Source organism: Tachypleus tridentatus, chromosome 1 (genome assembly GCF_004210375.1).
Source record: "Tachypleus tridentatus isolate NWPU-2018 chromosome 1, ASM421037v1, whole genome shotgun sequence".
Lineage (NCBI taxonomy): Eukaryota > Metazoa > Arthropoda > Merostomata > Xiphosura > Limulidae > Tachypleus > Tachypleus tridentatus.
The window spans coordinates 165653327-165669021 of NC_134825.1; the positions used below are offsets into that span (position 1 = coordinate 165653327).

General features: G+C 30.6%; 1 protein-coding gene across 1 annotated transcript; it reads left to right on the plus strand.

The window, feature by feature from the left end:
* The first annotated feature begins 50 nt into the window (after positions 1–50).
* Vha36-1 (V-type proton ATPase subunit Vha36-1) lies at positions 51–14770 on the plus strand. The gene is made up of 7 exons (XM_076462479.1): positions 51–336; positions 3569–3686; positions 4988–5135; positions 5455–5499; positions 5933–6103; positions 11407–11485; positions 11773–14770. The coding sequence occupies exons 1-7, from the start codon at positions 296–298 to the stop codon at positions 11912–11914; spliced, it is 744 nt and encodes a 247-aa protein (XP_076318594.1). The 5' UTR covers positions 51–295; the 3' UTR covers positions 11915–14770.
* The last annotated feature ends 925 nt before the right edge of the window (positions 14771–15695 follow it).

Genomic DNA, 15695 nt, shown 5'->3' on the forward strand with positions numbered 1-15695 from the left:
CATTATGAAAGTTAATGATAGTGTAATCCTTTATTAAATAAAATAAAAAAGAGGGCGCTATTTGGTAATGTAGTCGACTGAACTGAGCTTTTACTGATTTGGTCAGGTGATCTTAATACAAACTGAAAATTGTTAGAACTGGTACTGTTGGGATAATTGTGCAATTGTGATTTTGATAGGGTTTGTCTCTGAAAAAGTATACAAAACAAATACGAAGTAGTAATAGATTTATAGTGAAGGTGTTTGGAAGAATTATAATATCGTCATATTTATGAAAACATAAAAAGGACGGAACATGAGCACCAAAGATCGTATCCCCGTATTTCCTTCGAGAATGTAAATATTTTTAACTTAAAATATAATTGGTATTGTTACATAACTAATCCACGAGTAAACTGACTTAGATTTTACTTTGTTTTAGGACAGGATAGAGAATATAATTACTGACGTCATAGTTATACAGTCTAGTATTACCATCACTAACGTCAATGGCACAGACAACAGTTCATATTATATATACTCTGCAAAGTGTGGCTGTTATTACCTGTGATTTTTATACATGTGTTTTAATATATTTTGCAGATGAAATATTTTGAAAACGTTGAACCATCAGATATGGTGGCAAACAAGACTACAGAATTCATATCACTGCATATATTTTTTCTTTTAACAATGTCCATATTTTATCGAAAAATTCGTAACTATATTGTCATAAATGGAGCTTAATAAAAATGTTTTCTTTGTAATAACTTTGATGTAGAATTATCTTTCTTTCGTACATGGACTAAGTTTAAATTTTAGTTAATGCAGTGCAGTTGGTCAAAGATTTGTATATTACATTTATATTGTATGCTATGTACAGAAAATAATTCAATTTTAGAGGTTCCAGTAATGGTTTATTTTGAAGAAATTAGTTTGATTTTTCTTTTCACTTTATCAGCAAGTTAAAACTATTAAGATCCTGACTGTACATTGCTCCTGGATGACTTCTTTTTATACAGTTATATTTATTGCGGCCCGGCATGGCCAAGCGTGTTAAGGCGTGTGACTCGTAATCTGAGGGTCACGGGTTCGCATCCCCTTCGTGCCAAACATGCTCCCCCTTTCAGCCGTGGGGGCATTATAATGTTACGGTCAATCCCACTATTCGTTAGTAAAAGAGTAGCCCAAGAGTTGGAGGTAGGTGGTGATGACTAGCTGCCTTCCCTCAAGTCTTACACTGCTAAATTAGGGACGGCTACCACAGATAGCCCTCGAGTAGCTTTGTGCGAAATTCAAAACAAACAAATATATTTATTGCATAACAGAATAGTATACTTATATGACATAATGTTTTTTTTTTATATTAAAATTGTAAATTTATAAAAATGAAAATAATAAGGTTTAAAGGTATTTAAGAGTTCATGTACATTACCTCTTGAAGTGTTTGTGTTTTAAGATATGGTGACTAGAGGTGGGCAGTTAGTAGGGTTGTAAGAAAAGTTAGATTTTGACCTTAAAAGATTCAAAACACATTATCAAATTGAGGTTTGGACTTTAGATAGTACTAATTTCAATAAGGTAGTAATGGTGTTGCTACAACTACAAATTTCTATTTGCTTGAAAACCTTTTTAGTTTGACACATAATCTATATAAATGAAATAAAAAAATCCAGTGTACTTAAAAGAAATGTATAACAATAATAACGTTTTTATAATTTGAATGGAAATTGCACATTGTATGTGTAGTTGATACTGTGTACAATACTTGTATAACTGTATAAAGTGAGGTCAAATTGTAAGAGAAGGTTAAATTGTAAGAGAAGGTTAAATTGTAAGAGCACTGTGTTGCTGGCAATTAAAATCTGCAACAGTCTTAAAGAAATCAGATCTTTAGTTTAATAATCATTATTCCACAAAAATTAATGAATAACAAAATGAAATAGAGCAACACTGACCAGTTTAATTGAAAAATAAATATGAACCTTCAGCTCTCATAAACAGTTACAAAAGAGTCATCAGTAACTATTTTTGACAACAATGAAGATTAATCAGATGTACAACGTAGAGAAGGGTGTAAGGTTACATTGTTGCTTATTTAGACATTAAACTTACTGGTAAAAGCATATATTTTGTGTTTCTTACTTATCCTACCATAACTGTCTCTGTACGTTTTGTACACCAGGCAGTCAGTAATATTTTGTGACTGTATCTCTTCAGTATAACCCCTATTCTCCACCATAATGATTTGCTCCAATGTACAGGAGCTGCTATGTACTAGCATTTTAGTGGTGTTTGTTTTTTTCCCAACAAAATAGGCATTATGCAGGTTAAAAGATGCTGATTTCCATGAGAGTGACATTTAATGTTTGATTAACCTCAAAACAGTTTCTTACATTTCTTAGATGTTTATAACTATCTTTGATTCCTATCTAGCAAATGAACCTTCAGCCACGGCTCTAGCAATTAATATAATTTGTTGATTGATTAATTTGGAGGCTTGTTAATTGATTATTCTCATGAGACATGGAAAATTCAATAATTGAAAATAGTAATTTTTGGAAACTTTAATTTTGACTAAAAAGTTATTTCTCCTGATGATATAGAGTAATTTGATGCTCTACATAATTAAATTAATAGCGACATTTTATAATTAATGTTTATACTGCAAATGAAAAAAATTAAAATATGCTACTGCCTGGTTAGAAAGGACAACAAAATGTTCAAATATTTACTTCCAGTACTTCTCATATTTAAATATACATAATAATTAAAATTTTTACCTTACTGAATCTTCCCACTGCCAAATTATACATCCTGATGACAGTTTATCTTGGTATTAACTCTGTATCAAATTGTCTGTCTAGTTTAGCAATAAAATTACAATGTAGATAATTCTTTTCCCTGTCTGTAAAATAGTTATTTTTCTACCCTATGTTTTTTGAATTTTGCACAAAGCTACATGAGGGCTATCTGCTAGCCATCCCTAATTTTGCAATGTATGATAGAGGGAAGGCAGCTAGTCACCACCACCAACTGTTGGGTTATTCTTTTACCAACGATAGTGGGATTGACTGTAGCATTATAATGCCCCCAAGGCTGAAAAGGTAAGCATGTTTGGTGTGACAGGCATTCAAACCCATGACCTTCAGTTTGCGAGTCAAATGCCTTAACCCACCTGGCAAGGTAAGGCCCTACTCTTTGTGTTTCTTTGATATACCGTAACCATTTTGCATGGCAAACAGATTACCTTCCAAAGCCCAACTTTGGAATATCTTTTAGAAGTAAAGGCTACTAGTTTATGTAATAGGATATTGTAACCACAGTGTAAAATATTGGCAATCATATTTACACTGTCATATAACATTAAAAATGTGCTTTTGTTCATGAATAATCTAAATATTGTGGTAGCAAACTTTTAAAAACTGTTTAAAATTTCAGTGTTGATGTATGTGTTGTTTAAAAAGAATAAAACTGTTTTGTAATTAAAATTCCACTTGTTATGTGATATTGTTTGGTTTTATTTATTGTAAAATCTCTCTCAGGACTTTTTTTCTTCCTTTATTTTCTTTCTTTCTTTCTCCTGCAGGGCCATGACAGTCATGAAAAGTCGCTTAAAAGGAGCGCAGAAAGGCCATAGTCTTCTGAAGAAGAAAGCTGATGCTCTGCAGTTGAGGTTCAGAAGTATTTTACAGAAGATAATTGAGGTAAAATGTTTACAATCATGTCATTTCCTTCAATAGATTTATCGCTAAAGAACTGTTTAGTGTAAGTAGATTCAATATTTTAATGCTGAATATGTTTTCTATAAAAAAATTAATTACCACTGATGAAAGCACAAAATATTACATTTGTTGTAAGACAAACCTGGTAAAAGTGACTGCCATTTTTATGTTTGTACAATTAAGTTTTAGTGGTGTGTGTCCTTGTATGCAACTCAGCCTTACCTTGCTCGTAGGACAGTGAGGGATCTATTACATATTATGATGAATTTATGTGTAATAAAATCTTGAGATGAAAACATGTGAAATAGTTTTAAACATAATTGAATTAATCCTGTTAGAGAACATATGAGGTATTATCACTGTAAGATTGCCGTATAAGCATTAATTTGAAATAATGGTAATACAGTTATAATGGCAGACTAACAATTGAAATACATTGCGAAACAGAACAGCAAAAAACTGTTACATTGACAGTGCTATGCTAAAATGTTTTGTTACAGAACGAAATATCAGTTTTAACATTCGGTGTCACGTGTTCAGTTTGTCATTGATTTGTGGTTATGGTAGCCTATTTTGGTAATAATACTTCCTCTGGTAGAAGACTTCTTAATAGTCTTTCATTGTATTAGAAGATTGACTTATTATCAGGCTGTGTAGTAAACATAAAACAGACCAGAACCGATTCTCACCTCTGTTCAAGACGAACCTTCGTTTATCAACACGAGTTTTATGACGGGAAAGTATTGTGAGAAAAATGCTTAAAATCTGTGTATGAGAAACTTGTTAAAAGCAAAGTATTACCTTTGTTTGTAATGCATTAAAATATAAATTATTTTGTACTGTGTGAGATGTAATGCTAAATGTATACAAAGTTTCCCTTAAAACAGAATCAGCTACTTACAACTTCGCTTGTGTACTTGGACGTAGCAACTTTTATTTATTGCAATGCTGATCTTGATATTATATAGTGTAATTATTCCTTCTGAATCAAAAAGAATTTATAAACTTTGGTCAGTAAAAAGTAAAACTAGTATCGTCATAAGATTCCATCTAAAACTGTGCAGAAATCACTGTGGTATTATTTCTACATTTGTTTAATGTGCAACGTCCAAAATTATGAAGTTTTAACACTATTTAAATTTTCTTGTTCTCCCACCCCTCCAACTCACACAAACACACTTGACCACACTTGTGGTTACTTGTCTTGTGGATCAGTATATGTTATTGTTTGTTAATTTGTACACGTGTGTAAATAAAGTTTAATGTAATATATATGTTTATAGACAAAAACTTTGATGGGAGAAGTAATGAAAGAAGCTGCATTTTCACTCGCCGAAGCAAAGTTTACGACAGGCGACTTTAACCATGTTGTTCTACAGAATGTAACCAAAGCTCAGATAAAAGTTCGAAGCAAGAAAGAAAATGTTGCAGGTTTAGTGTATATTATTATGTAGATTATTATTTTGTTGGTCTTACCAATAAGATAAGTAGCATTAGTAAAAGCACCAGATAACAGAGAAGTTCCTTGATATACTGTTAGATCCTATGTAATTACTGACATAGTTTCCACGTTCTCAATTTTTTTATTTGATATTAAAAAAGGTTTTTTTTCTGTTAGTTGTAAAACGTGCATGTTTTATTTAAATTGAAACAAATTCTGTTTGAAAAGTCAGAATGTTTGTGAAAACCTACATCAGAATTTGTGTTTATTACTAAAATGTAAGTTTCTTAATTTTCTCTGTTCTGGTAGGAACAAACCTCCCAGTTTTTGAGAGCTATCAGGATGGAGCTGACAGTAAGTACAGAACTTCTACTTTACCATTATATATTTCTGAAGAAAAGAAAGGTCACAGGTCACCATTAGAAAATTATCTTAAGGTCTTAACTCTGAGTTGTTAGTGTTAGACATTTTAAAATGTTATTACAACATCTTTGTGGGTTGTTGTACTTTATTTATTATAATTTGTTATGCTTTCATCAGTATTTGCTGTAAGAATATGTTACAGTTTGTGAATAAATGGTGTTTTGAGATGTCTTGTATAGTTTCCCTATGTTAGTATATTTTTTTCATTTTGAATCATTATAAACCCTTTGCATATTTGGACTTTTATGATCATTGTTGTGAGTACAGCATGTAAGATTAATTTTGTGATAAAAACAGCTTGGATATAAACTTTAGTTCTAATATTGGTGTTACTTGCTGTCTGAGACTCTGAATTCTTTGGTAGCTTATGAGCTAGCAGGTCTTGCTCGAGGAGGGCAGCAGCTTTCAAAGTTAAAGAAGAACTATGCCAAGGCTGTGCAGTTGTTGGTCGAGTTAGCGTCTCTCCAGACATCCTTTGTCACTCTTGATGAAGTTATCAAGATCACTAATCGTCGGGTAAATGCCATCGAACACGGTGAGTTTACCTCAGTTTTGTGATAGGTGTGATATTGATAAGTATTTTTTAAAACATTTCAGAAATACCAACTTCATTTCAAGGCGCTCCTTGTAATACACGTTTTCTACAAAATATTTATTTAGTAATTTGCAAAGTTAGATGTTATACTTTTGTTGCTGCTTCAAATGAAGTGTAATAAATACTTCTGATCTTAATTTCTAACTGATAAGAAATGTTTTGAGATGTGATTTGGCTTTTGTAGATTGAACTAAAGAATTGGGAGAAGATCTTGGACACGTGGGAAGTATTTAGGGAAAAACATATGCATATGAAACTTAAATATATCCTACAGAATATAAAGGGCAATGGATTGGAATAAGCTAATAAGATACCATATTGGGAATAAACATAATAAATTCAAGAAATTTAAACTTATTGAAAATAATAAGGGTTATAGGAAATCAAGAGAGTTGGGTAAAAAAAGTTAAAAGGGGGAAAACTGTATGTGAAAGAGGGTTGGCTGAGAAAATTGAACAATAAGAAATTCTTTAGGTATATGATGGGTAAGCAAAATGTTAGGATGGGGTTTGGGCCTATTAAAAAAGATAGTGGAGAGCTGATCTCAGAAAATTGAGATGGTAAACTTATTAAATTGTATGTTATCTTCAGGAAGTTGCAAGTATTATGCCTCAATCAAGATGCTTTATGTATGGGAAAAATAGTAATGTAAAAGGTACCATTTTAAGTTTTGAAATTATTAGAGAAAACCTCCAAACTTAAATACTCTGGATCCAGAAAACTTTTATCTCAGAGTTTTAATAAAACTTAAATATTTTATCTGTAAACCTCTAACTAATATGTTTTGTAGATCATTAAGTAGTGGAAAGGTATTAGAAGTTAGCTAATGTTAGTCCAATATATAAAGGAAGTAATAAACATTGTCCAGGTAATTATAGGCCAGTTAGTCTTACATCTGTAGTTGGTAAGATTTTGGACACTGTGATTACAGATACATTGCAGAGTCTCTTAAAGCAGTTTGATATAGTGTCAAAGAGTCAGGATGGTTTTACTATGAATTCCTTGTTTAACAAAGTCTTCTGACATTCTTGTAGGATGTTACTTAAAAAGTTGATGAAGGAAATACAGTAGTTTTGGTTTACCTTTATTTTCAGAAAGTATTTGATAAGATGCCTCACAAAAAATTAAATCTGTTGGTGTGGAGGGAAACGTTAAACTGTAAAGTAGAAAGTAGTAATAAATGAAGTTAGGTGTCACTGGATTACAGTCATAAGTGGTTTATTTCTGGGCTCTGTGCTGGATCCTCTGCTGTTTGTGATTGGTATTAATGGTACTGACTCTGGAATGGCTAACAAAATTTTAAAGTTTGTAGATAACATAAAGATTTTTTGGGTGGCTAATTGTATCAGAGATAATGTAGACTTACGGGGAGATTTAGATAATTTGCATTGTGCCAGTACATGGCAGATATTTAATTATTCAGAATGTAAGACTATGCATATAGGTTTTCATAATTCAAATTATTGTTACAATTTAAATGGGTATTTTTTAACCCTTTTATGATTAACTAGGAGTAACATACACAAGTATTTATACTATAGCTTTTAGTGCAGTATGTACGCCTTCATGAAATTTAGACTTTTAGTAAACGTCACAAGCTTTTTGTACACAAAAAATGATACCTTTTTAATGAAGTGTTTCTAGTAAAGATTTGATTGTGAAAATATCAGGTCTGTTTCGTTACTAGTCCAAGTGTGAAGTGATTTTCATTTTATGATTAAAAACCATTTCTTATTTCAAAAATCTCATTGTGTAATCTCTAAAACCTCACAAATACATTTCAAATGCTTGTTTTCAGTAAAATTTTATATTTCGTCTGTTATTTACTGCACCCTAACTATGTGGGGTCTGTCAGATTTACTGCCCTCATAACCATCATAAAGAATTAGGAAATGTGTTTTTTGTTACAGAATTACTACAGATTATAACACAAAAACATAAATGTTTAGTCTAAGTAGTTTAAATCTTATAACATTATATATTTCTAATTTTTATTATATTGACCTTCTGGTCATGCCTGGCTAACATTACAGAACTTGCATTAATGTGGCTAATGTGCGCTCACGACGGTGTTCAACAACATAAAATGTACCTTTAGTCTTTACAAAATGACCGGTTTTGGCTGCACTTTATTGGATTGTTATTTGGTAAAATACAGTCTCACTTTAGTTATTATAAGTTATATATCTGTGTAGACTATTACTATTTATAAATATGTTCATCAACTTATTTTTTTTGTTAAAACATAGAACATGTAAATAAATAATTTTAGCAAACAATTATATCTTCTGTTTACAACAACTATTGTACTCATTTGGTGCTTGCCATAGGTTGCTAAGCCTTTTCAGATAAAGAAACAAACATAAACAAACGCAAAATTAAAGAAGCCTTACTTATACAACAACTTAAACCCAAAATAAACCAATATAAAGGAACGCCTTTATACCTATATTAATATAATAAAATAAATAAAATTATATATTCAAACATCTAACACCGCCCTCTACATTCCGACACTCAGTTACACAACCCCTTCCAAACATGTGGTCAGCTTCCAGTCAGTTACCTCTTTCTTTGTGAACCTGACGATGATCGAAGAAGGTCGAAACGTTGTTCACTCTTCTATGTAAAATATTTTCTCAACCCAAACGAGCTATTTTTGCATATACTTTTCAGATTTTGCTCTTAGATGATATGAAACAAAATATTCTTTTAGATTTTTACATATACAGTTAAATTTACAGAATTCCACTATAAGTTATCAAGCTTAGTGAACAAGCTGTATTTAGGTATTACAAAAAAAGGAATTTTCGAGCAGACTAAAGACACAATATCCCTCCTTGAATATTGATTCAAAAGAATTTGGAAATTTTGTAACAGATTAAAATGGTTGAGAAAGCCATGAGTGGGAGATACTAAACTGTACATTGGTTATTTGCATGTCATATATTGAAGTATATATAAGGGACTGTTTTCAAAAGTCAAGAGGTGAACAGGACCATTGTGTTTGATTCAGCAGGTGAGTCATATTTCAGCAAAATGAAAAGATACAAGGTTCTTATTTTATATTCTACCTTGTCAATATTAGCAGTTTGAATTCATAATTTGCATGAAACTGTAGAAAGTGGTTTGACATCACAACCCTCTGATATGAACCAATTCTGCATTCAACATTCCATGTGACACACAAAAAAAGTCTGTTTAGGTGTGTTTTAACATATAATTTTAAATTAAATAACATATAATACTAAAAGTTGAATTGTAGTTGAATTGAAATTTGATACCAAACTTAGTGACATGAATTCATAAAATAATAGTTTAATAACATTTTGAATGGAAGTCAACAAATGCAGTGACATGACCTTTAACCTGTTGTGATATGGTTATATACTGTGGTTGAAGAAGAAAGATCTTTAGTATTGTATTGTAGCGAGCAACAGAGCTAACAGGATTTTGGGTACCATTTATAGAAATATTGAACACAGTTATTGTTTCACTGTACAGATCACTTGTAAAGCCTATTTTAAAATATTGTGTACAGTTTTAAACTCCTTTCCTTAAAAATGACACTGAATTGTTGGAGAAGGTTCAGAGAAGAAAGAGCCACTAGGATGATACCTAGGATGGTGGGATTGTCTTAAGGGGAGATATCAAAATCTCTAAACTTGTTTCCCCTGGAGGGGGAAACAGAGTATTTGACTGAGATGTTTAATATTATTAAGGGTAATATATATGTAAAAATGGCTCGTTTGGGTTGAGAAAATATTTTACGTAGAAGTGCGAACAACGTCAAAACGTTTTTTGCATATATATTTCTTTACAAGTGGGTTTTCCCGACATCACTGATTATTAAAGGTATTTATAATATGGATCCATCAAACGTTTTTATGTTTAGCAGTGCAAACAAGAGGACAAGGGATCATAAATTCAAATTTTGGCAGCGTAGGAATTGTTTGCTGTTTAAACAGTATTATTTTTCAAACAGGGTGGTCAGCTTTTGGTATGAGCTGCCTTTAAGGATTGTGAAGGCAGAAAATTTAACTGAGTACAAGAGATTGGATGAATGCATGAGCATAAATGGGTGGTTATAGTTGGGAGCTGAAACAAACATCCTTGATGTGCTAATAAGCTCCGTTTTTGGTGCTTTAAAAATTTTACAAAATTGTACAATTGGCTTTTCCAGCATCATGAAAAGTATGTTTTGAACCTGACTGTTCCACATAACTCACAACCTTTTTAGCGCTATATTAAAAATTTATTGAACTTTAATATCAGTGTACATCGACAAACTTAGCAAGATGCTGCAATGTGGAATTCAAATTATTTATATTATCGACACTTTAACTTCATAATTCTCATCTTAATTTTTCTGTGTCATGTGAAGTGTTTGAGCCTTCATTTCTGAACTTCAGAATCTTGTAAGTTAAGTAATAGGCATATACTATTTACAACCAGTTATGAGCATCCCACTAAAATACAAATGGTTTGAAAGTTGTTTATTTCTAGTATTAGATGTGGAGATGTTAGGAAAAGTAACTTGGAACTGTCTGTTAAAATCTGCTCACACTGTAGAAAAATAAATATTAATTTTATTTCTCACTTTCATTTCATTATACAATGATGATATTACAGTTAGTGTTAGGACAGAGAAAATAAGAGAACACAAGGTTTTACATAAAACACTTAATACTCATTTAGGAATTTCTAGAGGATATGCAAGTAAAATATCAAATAAAAAGAGGTATGTTTAATTCGCAGCATGAAAATCTCCTTTGACTCAGATTCAGTAAAAAGCTTTGTATATACACAAGTATTTAGTAAAAGAAAATTATTGCTTATTACAAGTCTGTTGTAAAATTCACTTAGTGTATTCAGAGTTATAGTAGGTTTTGTGTTACAGCAACATGGTGGCTGAGATGAACATGTTAATAGAATAGACATAAGAATTATATCAAAATTGATGAAATTTCATGCAGTGGTAGGCTTACTGAAAAAATTCGGTGGTATACTTCAATGTTCAATCTTATTTTATAAATGATTTAAATGTTTTAATCCTCAACATAAAAATGTTTACAAATACACTGAAATGGCTTCATTTTATCATTGACACATACACACGTTAATCACTTTATATTATAAAGCTGTGAATTAGTGTTCAATTGACAGATTTTAACTTTGGTATATATTACAAATGAAATTCTTTATTTTGTTTGTGGTTACTGGAATTTGCTTTGTTTTCTTAGTGATTATTCCCAAGATTGAAAACACGTTATCCTACATAACATCAGAGTTGGACGAGCGAGAACGTGAAGAATTTTTCAGGTAAGTTATGAGTTGTACTTTACATATATTTTTATAGAAGTCCTAGCATTTAATTGTTTTATTTTTGTAGTACTTGCTTGTTTAGAAGTTATAGATAATTTAAATTTCAAATGCAAAATCTCTCATCATTTCATTTTAATTGGATGATGCCGAAAGTTACCGATGTTTTTGTTGTACTTCTGTAAAACGTTTACTTGTGAAAACTGGGACAATTAAAATGATACATTAAATCTGGTAGATTCTATTACTGTAATACAAATACTAGTAATGTGATTTTTATCGTAAAGGTTAAAAAAAGTACAAGAAAAGAAAAAAAAGGACAAAGTGAAAGCAGAAAAAGAAAAGGCTGCACTTCGGGCTAAAGGTGTTGTTACAGAAGAAATACCAAATATGTTGGAGGATGAACATGATGAAGATATCTTGTTCTAAAGTCTTGGAAAATTAGTGTTAATGTTATGTTGTAAATGATGTGATTTTGTATTATGTAATTATCGTATATATATATATATATATATAAAATTGTGTATCTTAATTAAGGTATTATTCCACGTTTAGTTTTAAAAAATGTTATTGTTTGTAGCGAAACAGTTTGTGTGGTGTTAAAATATAAGTAGGCTATTCTATTTAACAACTACTGTTAAAATATTTGTAAGAATAACAGCGAGAGAACTGATTTCAACCGTGTTCATATGCAGAAGTTCGTATTAAACATTGCTGTAACACAGAAGAAGTTGTAACACAACTGTTGGACATTAGTCACTTTCCAGCAATCCCTTTGGTGATCCAACTTTTGATCTGCCCTTTTATTCAACACTTTTAGCGTTGCCTTCATTCAGATAGTGTATTGTTTTTTAACTGTTTAATGCTGCATCGTGACCTTTCTCACCATTTTAAGGAATAACTGGTTTGTCATGGTACAAGTTTTAAACAGTGTAAGCTGATTAATTATTTTTTTCACTTAATGCAGACAATTTTGACTTTATTACTGAGTAAGTGGAACTAATTTAGAAGAGTGTTTCTGTGTGCTTCTCCTTAAATGTATTAATTTTCCAAAATGATGCAACTAAAAACGTTAAAAACTGGTACTGCTCTAACATCATCACACCTTCTAAAGTATACATTTTATTGTAATAACTAATTGTTTATTGTCTGACTAAAGAAACCTAAACATGATTACTTGTTTTATAATGATGATGATCTGCACTGGTAAGTCTGGGAGGGGGGTGTAACCTAGTTATTATGGAAGCCACTTCAAGTGATGAGATTATAGGAAGTGGCACCAGACCACTGGACTTTTGTTGTTGTTTTTTCAGAGGAAGGGCCAGATCTCCTTTGTGCTATAAAATAAATAAAAATCTCTGTATGGACTTCATTATTCAACCAACCTTGCAACCATCAGTTAATCATAAAAGTATAAGTACTGTTGCTTTCAATGTAATAAATGTACCTTAAGGACTTTTGGCAAACTTTTAACAAATATTACAAGTCTTGTATACAAAGAATTAGATTCTTTAATTAGTATTTTCACTGAAGATTTGTCTCTTAATATATGAAGTCAGAGTGAGAATCAAGCTCTGCCTGGTCTGAGTTCAAGGTGATATTCGTGTTAAGATTAAAAATAATTATTTTCACCTTGCAGTTTTCTTATTTCATATATGTAACTTCTAGAATTTTCTAAATGAATATCAAAAGTTTTTAAGTAATTTATTATTTTCTCTACCATAACACTACATACTTGATCCATTTGAATGGTAACGTAACCACACACACACACAAACTAGATTTAAAATTACTCTTTTGTTTAAAGGATGACTGCAGACTGTAACAGAACTTTACATTTGTAAACAACCTAAGGCTTATAACAGTTTACATCTGTTTTCTTTTAAATTTATTTCTCTTTGGACAATGTTTAATAAACCTATGCAGTAAAACAAGAAATTACCTCAACAATGTGACTGAAGTTTCATTAAATAGAATATTGAACTGCCTTATACACATGTAGTTCATGTACATCCCTCACTGAGAAAATTTTTAATTTATTTTTTCGTATCTAATCCAATTAGTTTTTAATTTTTTACATGTTATTAACTTTTGTAATAATTAGTGAAAAACATTTACACAAAAGACAGGAAATACAGAACTTTATGTGGGTCTTGTAATTTTTTTTGCACTCAGAATCATAATAAAAGTTAACTCTAATTTATGGTAGATGTGTTGTTAGTAATTTACTGAATTTGTATTTTATTTCAAGTGTTCAGTTTAGAATATAAAGTATTGAAACATAAAGAATACAACATCCTTCAACTATTATTTATTTGGCTTTTTAATTCAGTGTCCCCTCGTTGGTAAATTTACAAACTTGCAACACTAAAATTGGGGGTTCAATTCCTACAGTGGACAAACAGGTAGCTCAATGTGGCTTTGCTCTGAAACAAACAAAACAAGTACCTAACTAAGGTATAAAAGTGTGTTAAAAGTAATTCCCTTACTATGTTTAAGTTGAACTCATTAAAAGCAACTCTACATCTGTAGGTAGATTAATTCATAAAGTGTTGTTAGAATGACCTAACATATAAGCCATTCAGTAAATTAAACTATTCTCCTTCTGTTAGTTATAAATAATGTAATAGTAAATGTCAGAGAAAGTTACTGGCATTTTTGATGGAAGATGTGTGATATGAGGACATTATATGTTTGCTTGACTTTCTGTTGTACTTTTTTAATCTATAAATCAAAATGATTGGAGGCTATACATTTAGATGTGCCTCAGTAACATCAACAATATAACTGTGCAATTAATGTTAAAAGTTAGAAGTTGAAATAGAGATAGAAGGAATGTTTACATGAACAGTTTGGAGTGAACAAATGCCACTCGGTACACAGAAGTAAAGGTTGAGAATGTATTTAAGTATTTCGTTTTGAAATTAATAAACTAAGTCTTGTACTAAAATGTAATTTACTAACTATGTATTGCTTCCCAGTTTATTGACATACTTTAGTTATAAAGTGGTCCAGTTAACTTTTGAATGCAACTCTATGAACAAAGTTGTGACATGCACACTTTTACCAACTTGTATTGAGAGAGTTAATAATGGATGAAAAAAATTGTTTTTCTTGTCTTATAAATGTAATAATTAAATATTTAGGACTAATCTATGAAAAAAAATCATTACAACTGTAAAGTTGGAAGATACTACTGTGTATAATGTTTTGTTTAGATGTGAATTAAAGCTTGTAGAAGATAGTTTGGTTAAAGTGACAACACAATAAATCGTTTATCAACCAGCCTTGTTTTACTATTTAGCTTACTTTATCAACAGGTGGATTCTCATTGAGATAAAATTGATGAGAAAGATAGTTTTACATGACTATTCATATAAAGAATGTGTAAAACTTTGAAGTTCAATGGTAGTATTACAAATAAAATTTTAATAAAAAATATTTATTTCAATCTAACTGGTCTTATAAAATCAGGTGAGGGTCAATTTGAATTGGGAATTACTTCACCCCATAAACTCGCGATATAAATAACAGTTTCACTACGTAAACAGGTAAAACAATAAATTAGATATTGAACATCTACCTCTTACTGTTCAAATAATGCTGAAACACATTTTCTTTACCTGTTTTCTATATTTCTATTGGTATTTGCACATTTATGGTGAGCCATTTTATTGTATATCAATGCTTCAAACATCACTATGTGACGTTTAGAGATGTGAAGTGCAGTAATAACTTTGTGATTTTCTTTCATTTCAGGATGAAAGAGCAAATTTGTTTTCCTCTTGTTAAACGACAATTCTTTCCAATGATTATTATATTTTTGTTGTAACAGTGCAGTATTACTCAATTATATGACAAAATGAAATGTTTTTAACTGGCACAAAAGGATTCTCTTATTAAGCTATCCAGTGAAAATACAGTTATGTAATAGAACCCAATCTTGTAATCTTGAAGGATGTTGACAAACCTTTTGGTGAATATTAATTATTGGAAGCTTAAATTTAGAGATTGAAATTAGTTTTGGCAAAATTACTAGTTACTTATTTTTTTACTACTTCCTATATTATATTTAAATTGAAGAATAATAATTCACAGCTGACTGTAATGATCAAACAGAGTAAATAAATGCAGTGTATAATGACTCATTATTTTACAAGAGCTGACACATAATTAAGTGTTAGACTAATTTGTAGCAGAGGAAAATTGT

What these genes read in the sequence shown, in the direction of transcription:
- Vha36-1 (XM_076462479.1), top strand. Translation starts at nt 296, where the DNA reads ATGAGCACCAAAGATCGTATCCCCGTATTTCCTTCGAGAAT. An exon ending in CTATCAGGATGGAGCTGACA is followed by an intron (nt 5,500 to 5,932) that starts GTAAGTACAGAA and finishes ATTCTTTGGTAG; the next exon opens with CTTATGAGCTAGCAGGTCTT. An exon ending in GGTAAATGCCATCGAACACG is followed by an intron (nt 6,104 to 11,406) that starts GTGAGTTTACCT and finishes TTGTTTTCTTAG; the next exon opens with TGATTATTCCCAAGATTGAA.